Source organism: Epinephelus lanceolatus, chromosome 23 (assembly GCF_041903045.1).
Source record: "Epinephelus lanceolatus isolate andai-2023 chromosome 23, ASM4190304v1, whole genome shotgun sequence".
In the NCBI taxonomy this organism is placed as follows: domain Eukaryota; kingdom Metazoa; phylum Chordata; class Actinopteri; order Perciformes; family Serranidae; genus Epinephelus; species Epinephelus lanceolatus.
The window spans coordinates 21,186,967-21,198,664 of NC_135756.1; the positions used below are offsets into that span (position 1 = coordinate 21,186,967).

An 11,698-nucleotide genomic window follows, 5' to 3' on the forward strand; every position below is an offset into this window, starting at 1 on the left:
TGACGGAGAAAGTTAAATTTATAATAATACATTTAACTTTAACTCTTTTTGCAAGTGCAGACAGTGTGCGGGTGTTCTCCTTTTTGATCCATTGTTTGCCCCACCTACGCACCTGTCTAAGACTGTTTTCTTGTGTGTGCACAGGACTTTTTTGACTGAAGGAGAAAGTTAAAATGTCTAATAATGTCTGTAATGTCTCTGTCCAGAGGAGAGAGTGAACGGCTCTGTGATACACAGCAGAAGTGTGAGGTGGAATAGCTCAGGCTGTTAAAGAGCCGCTTGGGAATTCTGAGGTCAGAGATTCGATCCTTATCCAGGGCAGGTGAATTTTAAAGTCCAGCGCCCAAATGAAAAGGTTAAATGCGCCCGGAGAAATGGTTGTATGTGTAGTGGCAGGATAGCTCAGTAGTTCACATCCAATCCTATCCTGGTATTCCTCCTGAGACTGGGCTGTTCAGAGGTACAGTAGCTAAGGGCTGGGTGGTAGGTAAGGTAGGCAGGAAAAAAGTAGGTAATAGCTTATATATAAGTAAAGAAGGTCAATAATATACATTATGATGAAAAGGAAAATGAAAATGCCCAGAGAAAGGTTTCAGAGAGGGGTTATGCAATAGTAGTAGAACACTAATAGTCAATTATAGTACAGTAAGTGATCTAGAAACATAGATGTAAACTATGACTGATAATGACTGATGATGACTTTTTTTAAAAGTATATGTTTATAGTATGACTATGTGAGGTTTTTTTAAACATACAAAACTATGTTGTTGTTGTTGTTTTTTTTGCATGACTTTTTCCACATATAAAACTATGACTTTTTTATTTCATTTTTGACACAGACCTTTGCATATTTTAGTTGCCCTGAATTAAATCCAACTCCATACAGCCTAAGGGATGGAAAAAACAGACAGCTGCTTATTTACACATCCAGCAGATACAAAGCGACATTAGCATTCAGTTTTGTGGTATGTTTCTGGCCACGTGGTAAATCACAGTCCAATATTCATTCTCCTGTGCTGTTAGCAGACTTTTTCTATTACTGTGTTCATATCACGCTGTGCAGACATGCAATCCAGTTGGGTAAAACTTTTATGTCAGTCTCAGAGTTGTAATTAGAGATACTGGAAATTTCTGACAGCAATAATGTTTCCCACTTCTTGAAAAGAAATACAGAAGTGTAATCAAACAGCAACATGTTTTTTTAATGGAGCCATACACAATTTGCTTGTGTCTGATTTCACTTGTTAACGGTTACGGTAACCCATTTTGTCTTCATTACAGTGGCTTACAGTGGGGTGTTTAGAGCTTTTTTGCTGGTGGCGACAGCTGGTAATGATTTAGATGAGAGCGATGAGACTAAAACCAAAACAGTAAAGTTGCGGGCTGTAAAACCAAAGTGCTGAAACACTGCAGAGCTGGGGGGAACTGGGAGATACATATCTGTGGTTTCATCATCGTGATCAACCCCTTTCAAATACACAAAGTCATTTGATCCATTGTTAAAGGGACAGTTCACCCCAAAATCAAAAATACACAATTTCCTCTTATCTGTAGTGCTATCTAGATTGCTTTGGTGTGATTTTTATATACAGTGGTGGAAAAAAGTTTTTGGACATCCCATGCATTTGTGAAATATTGCATTGAGAATCTCTTAGGTCTTCAAGTGCAATTTCTTTTAGTACAGTCACAGCCAAAATACTAAATAAATCCTAAAAAAGCCATTAAAAACTTAAAATTGATTGGTTCCATAAAAATACATAAGAAATTTTGAGTATTGGGTCATTTTGGTACCAGTGATGAAGGTTGTTCTTTTTATTAAAAGACACATTTTTTGTTGCCAAGCTTCGTGTCTACATAAAGCCAGCACATTTGAAAGTTCTTCAGACACAAAAATGGCTAAAACAAGGAACCTAACGCAGGAAACACACCTGAAGATAAAGATTCTCAGCCAGGAAGGGTACAGCTGCCGCCAGATAGCCAGGAAGTGCAGATGCAGTCCTTCAGCAGTTGGATACACTCTGCAGAAATACAGACGAACCAACAGCTTGGAAGACAAACCAAGATCTGGGTGTCCAAGGGTTTCTTCAGCAAGAAATGACCGCATCCTGATCCGCATGTGCAGGCAAAACCGCCGATTGACATCACAGGAGCTTCAGCAGCAGTGGTCAAACCAAACTGGTGTCCAGTGTTCCACCCGCACTGTACGTGGCCGACTTTTAGATCATGGCTTAAGGTCCTACAAGGCTATCAAGAAGCCCCTGATCAATGAGAGACAGAGGTTAGCCCGGCGTCGTTGGGCCCAGGCACACAAGAACTGGACAGCCAGGAATTGGAAGAAGATTTTGTGGTCAGATGAGTCCAGTTTCCAGCTTTATCTTCCTCCTACTAATGTGAGGGTACGCAGAAGGCCAGGCGAAGCATTATCTCCAGCATGTACAGTACCTACTGTCAAGCATGGTGGAGGCAGTATCATGGTTTGGGGATGCATGAGTGCTGCTGGTGTTGGTCATCTCACTGTCTGTGATGGCACATTGAACTCTACCAAGTATTGTACCATTCTCGAAACCCACATGCTCCCTTCTGCGCGTGCACTGTTCCGTCGAGGTAAAAACTGGATGTTTCAACAAGATAATGCCCCTTGCTACACATCCAAGGCCAGTAGAACTTGGCTGCAGGAGCACAGTATCCAGGTCTTAGAGTGGCCAGCTCAATCCCCGGACATGAGCCCCATTGAAAATCTGTGGTGGATTATCAAAAGGTCTGTTTCAAAGCATAAACCAAAGAATTTAGAAGAATTAAAAGCAGTAATTCAAGAAGAATGGGACAAGATTACCCCTCAACAGTGTGAAAGGCTCGTGGGGAACATGCCAGCCCGGATTAGAGCTCTACTATGTGCCAATGGCAGGACTACTAAATATTAATTTGATGATGTGATGGTTTATTTATTTTTTGTTCAGTTTTGAACACATTCTCTGTTATTTGTTGACTTTGATACCAACAATGTTGAGAACTGACATACTGAAACTGTCAAGAATTTAGTTTTGTTAGTTTTTCTTGTAAACAATAAACAAAAACAATATAATTTGTATTTGTTTGTATCTGTCTAATGCAGCCACATCTTTTGAAACACAAAAAAGATTTTTCCACAAATATTTCATGATAATATTTGAGATTGTGTAAAATTTTAAGGGTGTCCGAAAACTTTTTTCCACCACTGTATATATATATATATATATATATATATATATATATATATATGTGTATATATATATATAGCAGCTTTAAGAACGGGAATTTTTTTGTTGGTGGGAGAACCAACTAACTTGTGATTTCATATCAGCAGCCCTTTTTACAAAGAGATCACACTATAGAGTCGCTATGAAGTCCCTTCTTTATGCCACCTTTGCATTCTTATACAGAGCCAAATAACAGTGGCATCATGCTGCTCCAGTATGTGATTTTAGACGCCATGCTAGCATTGCGGAAGCAAAACAGGCGTGGCAGGTGTAACATGTTAACACACCAGTGTCGGCCACTAGTTTAAAATATAACGTGTGTTGGCTGCACTTTATAAACATTAACAATGGCATTAACATGGCAATGACACAGATTTACCGTCCTTGTTGTATGGAGGCTGATCTCATCCTCTGCTTGGAGGGTAAAGAGCTACCGGACCTTATTGTTTTCTCAAATTGCGGCCATTCTTCTTCTTCTTCTTCTTCAAGTTAGCTGCTAACTGCTGACCACTACTTTTTTCCTATTACATTTAACTTTCATCTCAAAAAAGTGACATATACAAACAGACTTACAAACAAACCCGACCCACATACAAAAAAAGCAAAAGAAAAACAACAAAATAAAAAAAAAATTAAACAGCCAGAGTGGACAAAGATAAATATAAATATAACAGTATTAAACCTGTTACATAAACAAAAAGGAAAAAAGGCTAAGAATAACAAAACGTGCTGAGTCACAGTATTGACTTCAGCTATTAGATGGTAAATTAAGGTGACTAATTATTGGGCACCAGGTACTCTCAATTTTATTCTGCAAACCCAGTGTACTGTTTCAAAAAAAACAAGATGCGCTGGTAGCCTTCCATTCCTTAAGAATTATAGTCTTTGCGGCTAACACACCAGCCATCAGGGTCCTCTGTACAGTATGTGGGCAAGAGAAGCTTCAGAATAACCAGGCAGGGCAATTAATGGGTCAATCTGAATATCATAAATATTACAATGCCATGAGAAAATACCCAGCAAAATAGAAATAATCTTAGAACAAAACCAAAAGGTATGACTTAGAATACCTTTTGTGAAGTTACATCTGTCATCGATATCATCTTCGTAACCGCTTATCCCGTTGGGGGTCGTAGGGGGGCTGGAGCCTATCCCAGCTGACATCGGGCGAGAGGCAGGGTACACCCTGGCCAGGTCGCCAGACTATCACAGGGCTGACACATAGAGACAGACAACCACTCACACTCACATTCACATCTACGGTCAATTTAGAGTCACCAATTAACCTGCATGTCTTTGGATTGTGGGAGAAGGCCAGAGCACCCGGATAAAACCCACGCTGATACAGGGAGAACATGCAAACTCCACACAGGAGAGCTGCCCCGCTCCAGGTTCTGACTCCCCACTCTGGGTTTGAACCAGGAACCCTCTTGCTGTGAGGCGACAGTGCTAACCACTACAGCACTGTGCCACTAAAATACATTTTGTTAATCTTTTCTCTGGAATAATGTAATGTAAGCATGACCTTGAACTGAAACAACTACAGTCTGGTAATAGTTGATGCTGGATTGATCCTCTCAGTCCCCTCCCGACACACCTCCTCAGTCAACTGCCTCTGCGGCAGATTTGATACGGTTTGATTGATGAAACGATAGTCATATTAGAAAACAGTGTCTCAAATTTTGAGACAAGATGTTTAGGGCCAGGATGTAGTTGCATCAAAGTATAAAGAGGGTGTTCCTTTGGTCGGTTTTCAGACGGCTTTTTCGTCAGTGTCTGATGCTGCAAGTCACTGCCCATGCGCCGGATTTCAACGACTTTGGAGTGAGACTAGGTTGCATATAACCATGAAAATGACTGTCTTGTAATAATAAAGGGTTAGAGTACCAGGAGTGAAAAGCCTTAGGTAAGGACCACTTAAAAGTCATGCTTAGAGGGCTATGATTGGAAATTAAGATCCCCTGGTATTTTCTTTGTAATACATTTGAGATCGACTTCACTGGATGCTGTATTCTCCATTTATCTACCAAATAAAATTATGCCTACTGAGTTAACAAATGCATAGCAATTATAATCAAGTGGGTGGAATTCAGATCTGATAATAGATTAAAAACCTTCTGAAAAATATCAGGGTCATCAATATTAGGACCATAAACATTGATACAGGTGATAGGAACATTGTTAATATTTCCCAAAACTATCAGATATCTACCAGAAGGGGCGGTAATGAGATGCAATAACTCAAATGGTACAGATTTTCTAAGCAAAATAGCGAGCTGTTTTGATCAAAGGATTTTAATATGTGTGGAATGTATGCTGGGTACATTCCAAGTCACCAAAGTTAATGTCCCTACATCAAAAGTATTCATAACCATTCCTACCATTGCAGACACATAAAATATAATCATATAAAACATAAACAATAGGCCTGGCAAAGATAATTAAACTTAGAAACATTCCCAAGTCTAATAACGTTTTCCCAAAACCCTCCATCCCACCATTGAGCCAAGCAGGTTGGCTGTGCCTCCATCTTCTTAAGGAGCAAGGCAATAACGTGGCTCCACCACATTACCCCACGCATTCAAAACCACTGTGGTAGCCCGCTCAGTATTTTAGCCTGTGGTGCTCTTATTAGAAATAACAGCACATGATAATCAAAGCTGTATATCAATTACCAACCAAAGAGTTAATCTAGCAGCGAACACTTCAGTAGCTTTTACCAACCACATGTGTTGGAAGAGTCAACAGGAAGATGAGGAGTCTGCAAAGAGCTTGGCATGGACACAGTAATCTTTCCATTATGCTCAACACGCAGCTTGGCAGAAAACGAAGACTGGTTTTCACCGCAGCCTTGCAAAGTGTCTTAATGACACCGCTGAAGGTTCGTTGAAATGTCGCCTCTGATACATAATCTGGGAAGGTAGACACCTTAGCACTGTTGTAATACAGTGGTGCACTCTCCCGGCTCAGATCCAAAATCAGCTCCCTGTCCTGGTCACAGTGTATTTTTAGTAATGATATTATGCCATCATTCTCCTTCTGCCGTCGGTCTGGATCTCAGCATACAATGGCCTCTGTCCACTTTCACCAGCTCAGGGATAGCAGCTTGGCCAAAGAGCTTTGTTATCAGCTCAGTCACAAAAGCCAGAGGGTAACCCTTCTCCACTCCCTCAGGAATTCCTGCAAACTTCAAATTGGGCTGTCAGGAGCAACTGTCCAGGTCATTCACCTTCCGATGCAGAGTTATTTGATGCCACAACTCTTTACAGGCCCTCTCTAGTGCATCCAGGCAGGTATCATCCTGCTCCGTCACCAATGACTGTTCCCTTTGCACAAGAGAAAGGGAGTCCAATCAGGTAGTAATGGAGCCTGGTCTCTTCGATTAACTTCCTCACCTCCACACCTTGATTTTCTTTCCATCTGAGACCCTGTGTCCTCATATGATTACATCACATTTTGAGTTTACTGCACTTTACACTTCATTCTACTTGACTTAGACCTGTTGTCCTCGTTCGTGGACACTTTTATGTGCCATCTAGTGGTAGTAAGAGCACACTAATCCATATACAAACAAGATGGCAGCCATCTCTGCCAAGTCAGTCTGCAGCCGATCCTGACAAAAACTGAAACTTGTTTATCTATGATTTTTATTTGTGGTTTGATATGGCAACAAATTTAACAAATTTTAGCCACAGTAATACGATAAGACGCTGTTAATTAGGAAGTACTCGTTTGATGACGTTGGGACTTAATTATCATTGACAATATTTAGTTTTTTTATACTTATCAGGTCCTACCGATCCCAAATAGCTAGGAGAAATTAAAAATACATACCAAACAAAAGTTTGGGTCTCAGGAGGATATAGCACCTAATATCCCAGATAGCGGGGGATGCAAAAATAGCTGCATCCAAATTCACTGGCTTGTTGGTTGTGTAGCAGGTTCAGCCATGTGCTCGTCAGGTGCAGCTCCATTTGAATGTTTGCTCAGTTCTTTCTCAGTGTAATTGCCTTTACCGGACCATGTCTTTGGCCTCATCAAAACCCAGACGTGAACCCCTGAACATCAGCCACACAGATAACAATGCGCTACAGCCTTAGGGTGATTGAATGTATTAACTGAAATTATCTTGAGTGGAGGCTACCGCACATGCAGCTACTCCATACGTTGACGGAAGTTCCTTTTACGTATCTACTTTAAAATCTCCTGCGGTGGGTTGCAAGCATAACACATCGTCAAAATATAACAGCCATGCTGTCCTGCTGGCTGTCCCATTAATGCAGACATCATTTCGGTGCTGTTACTACCTCCGATTCCAGTGTAAAGGCGAGACAACTCCCCCAATTCTGTGCTTGTACCTTGACTGCCAACCTGCCTTGAAAAGGCAGTGTAAAAGGGCCTAGTAAAAAGATGACTGGATGAATGAATGGACAAAACTGATGATTTCTGACATTTATTGCATTCATGGAACTCACATTTTCCATTGTACTGAATTGTTGTATTGTCTCTCTTATAGGTCACATTGTCTCTAATCAAGGACCTACCAAAGACCTTCATGCTGCCAAACCATTACTTTATAACCTCCCATCTGTTTCTCATCCACCTCCAACGGAGAATTATACTGATGCCTCGCTACTGAACTCCAGATTAAACACAGTACACTCACAACCACCATCAAACGAAATACCATCTACACGGCTGTTTCCAGATGTGTCACCGACCTCATATTTAATGACTGAGCGTTTATCAAGAACTCAGCACTCCGATACAAGCAAACATCTGTCCTCAGGTCTGAATCAGGATGTAATGTCTCAGTTAAATGTAACAACTCAGGATGTGTCATCAACCACATCATCGGGTCAGCCAACACTGTCTGGAAAAACTGAACTGGAGTCTTCTCTGTCAATGTCCTTGTTTGAGTCCTCAGTGACAACAATGACACCAGCTTTACCTTCGGAGCTTGGCTTTTCTAGTGGGCAACTGGACACACCCATTATTATAAATCCAACATATCCAGGAGATTCTCTCAAACTTGCCTCATCATCTCCGACACCACAGCTGCTGGCATTTTCCAAATCTTTGCCACCTGATATTCGCATCTCCTATTTGCAAAGTAACATTGAAAGCCCAGTTGTTACAGACTTACAGTCACAATTAGGCGTAGACTTATATGTTGATCTAAATCCACTAATGCAGACATTATGCTCAGACATTTCCTCGATGTCCCTGCAGCCAATATATACATCCCAGGCTCCTCAAATGAGCCCTCTTTTAATTAAAACCCTTTCTGTCCCATTATCTATGTTCAAAGACCAACCTTTTAAAGAACCATCTGTCGAGTCAGCTCGTGAGAGTGTGCAATCAGTGCGACAAACACTCCATACACTGCTGCTTGGGGAGTCTCACCAAATTGATACATTTCACCACATATCCTTAGTCATTGGGATGACTACAAGCATGTATTTAAATACAGCAGCAGGCCCAGGTGTGACCTATCCACTTCCAATTTCAGTATCTGAGAGCACTCGACAAGTGTCTGAGTTTGATCCAACTGCTCCCTCTACTGTTCAGGAGCTGTACACTACATCCTTCATTCATCAAATGCAAAATCTTGATCCTTCATTCCCAGTATGTGGTCAATCTGTGATGCAGGATCATGTGTATGTGAGTGGTTGTATCACCCATATCAAAAGTACCTATGTTGAGAACACAGTGGAGTACGTTGTGGACAGTAATTCACAAGATGAGAAGCTCTGGACTGATTTCCCATCACAGGTTTTAATGTTTGACTCAAGCAGACGATTCTTTTCGACCAAGACGTCCAGGGAATACCTGTCAATGCATCCGCTTCCCTCAGAGGATATTTTAATGAAACAAACTGAGTCAAATGCACTTATGTCTTCACTGTTGCATTTGTCTGCCACTATAGAAACAAACCAACTAACAGCTACTCCACAACTGGACATCTCAGAGGCTCTTCCTGCTCTAGAGGGCACTGGCTTCTCAGTAATCACATCACCAGCACTGGACACAACTGGCCTCAGTAACAACTATGTCAGTTTAGAGAACTCCTTATTCATCTGCCGATCATCTGCTACAAAAGGACGTCCCACTCAGCAGATTGTGAGCACGTCTTTGAGGCGATTTTATGGGACGTCAACCGCATTGTTAACATCATCAAAGGCTGTAGGTCTTTCCTCATATAGAAGAGAGAGCTCAGTCCTGACAACACCTTCCTCACCTTCCATCTCAAGTAAGTACCATCAAGGGTGCCATAACTTACTGTGAATACGTGCAGGCATAAATACCCACATGTGCCCAGAGATTATATTAAGCATGATAAGGAAAAGCACCACAACATTTGCTCTGAGTGGTTTAAAGTTTTTAAATCTGGTACAGACATACAGTACTTTGGGCAAATATCTAACGATATAACTTTGAAATTTTTGATTTTCTGAAAACTACAGCCATTTTCTTACCACACTATGTAACCATAAAAATTGTTATATTTTATATTTCAGGCGTCATGAATCACCCACCTACAGTGTTGCAGTCTGTTCCAGTGTTGATGGCCACTGTTGGTTTCCCCTTCCACTACTCAATCCCACCTAAAACCTTCCATGACCCGGAGGATGGTGCTGCAGACGCTCTCTCCCTGGAGATGAGGTTGATTGATGGGCCTCCTATCAGTGTTGGCACCTGGTTGGCACTGGATGGTCTGGAGCTCCATGGTGTTCCTCTGGAGGTGGACCTGCAGTTTGCTCCTCAGCACCTCCTCCTGGGCGCCCAGGACAGACAGGGCCTGAGCACCTGGCTTCCTCTGACCCTTGATCTCCGTCGTAGTGCCATCGACCCCTGTCACATTTTCACCCTGACAGCTCAACGCAGCCTTCACTCGGTTCTCCGTCAGCGCCGCAGGGTGGAACTACTGCTGAGAAAACTGTCCCGCTTCTTCAACAGCTCGAGTAGCCACCACCTCTCTGTTGTTTCCATGAGGCCTGGCTCCACTGTGGTGTCCTGGTACAACTACAGCCTATGTGGCATGGGTCAGAGTAGAGTTACATGGTGCCATGTTGATCAAATACGGAACATGTGGCTGGCTATGAGATCTACAGATGGGTCAGTCAACCCTGCGTTCAGAGAGGTGATGCTCCCAGAGTTCCCTGTCACTAAAGTTGGGCCTGTGAGCTTTAGACGAGACTGCTTCACCACTACTTCTACCCCCATATTTGAAGGATCTACCCCTGCTATCCACACTACCCTGACTTCAAGTTCAGGCACCAACACTTCCCTCAGTCCCAACTCCAGTACCTGCGTCTCTACATCTCCAACTATCACCACCACCTCACATCAAACAACCCGCTATCAATGGATGGCCGGCATGTTTACAGCCCTCCTCATTGTCTGTATTCTCATTCTTATCGTCGTCCTCGTTGCCACAGTCCTTTATTTCTGCAAAGGTCGCGGGAGGTCAAGAACGGTCACCATTTGGCCTGCAAGCAGAGTGCTCTCAGTTCAAAGCAGGGATCTGAGAGCCATAAGACCGAGGCGTCCTCCGATATTCCAACCTGAACTGCCTCCACCACCGCTCAGACTGTGGATCAGCCTTTCACAAGGCGATGAGGTTCGATTCCCTTCAACACGTGAGCAAGAAGGTAAAACAGCTGACAAGGCGTTACAGCCTCGCCCTCCACGATATGAATTTTCGAATATCTAACATCGAAACAAAAGAGTCTATGTAAACATTTTGAACAAGCATGTACACCGTTCCCCTTTGACATTCTGCTTTGCATTAAGCTCAGTTCCTAAAATGTTCTCAGGGACCATCAGGGCAGTTTTATGTGTAAATGATTAAAAACTGCTGCAACTGTTTACGTGTACACCTGTTAGTCAGTCATTCTGCAATGTTTCCCAATTACAAGAACTTGTCAGCTTTTTTGACTTAGATCAATTAGATCTTATTGTTTTGAAAGAGCACAGCAATAATTCTAATTTAACACAGGTGCAATGGATGTATAATTCATATGGAAAAATTAAGCTCTCTTTCAACTTTGAAGGTTCTTTTTTTTGTCCTACTACAAGTTAAGAGGTATTTCACTGCTCGAAAGATGTCTGTTCATAAAACTGTCCTGTCTGTGCAGAAGAAAGATGCAAATAATTCTGGAACTGGTGCTATATGACCAGAGAAAACAGAGGAAAAGGGCTGTGGCATTCACTTTTGCTCAAAAAGCACCGGACCAATAAATGGTAGCGCTGGTGGGTTATGCACTTTTTCTTTTTACTTGCAGTAGGTACTGCAGCTGCCCTTAAAAAGTATGTACTGTTGCATACTACTGTCTCACAATGTTACGCCCTGAACTTTGACCCTCTTGCTTTTATATCTGTTACCTTGGAGATAAACAAACGCCCTTACCAAGTTCACTGAAGACTGAGATCAACTTTAGTTTAACTTTAAAGTTATA

The 11,698-nt window shown here is 42.0% G+C and overlaps 1 protein-coding gene across 1 annotated transcript in view; it reads left to right on the top strand.

Annotated features, from left to right (window-relative positions):
- Positions 1 to 11,698, top strand: part of LOC117249027 (uncharacterized) — a 49,222-nt gene extending 37,524 nt beyond the window's left edge. Inside the window, exons 3-4 of the mRNA XM_078165069.1 lie at positions 7,753 to 9,489; positions 9,758 to 11,698. Of these exons, the coding sequence (XP_078021195.1) occupies positions 7,968 to 9,489; positions 9,758 to 10,953 (2,718 nt within the window). The 5' untranslated portion in view covers positions 7,753 to 7,967 and the 3' untranslated portion in view covers positions 10,954 to 11,698. The remainder of the gene's footprint in view (positions 1 to 7,752; positions 9,490 to 9,757) is intronic.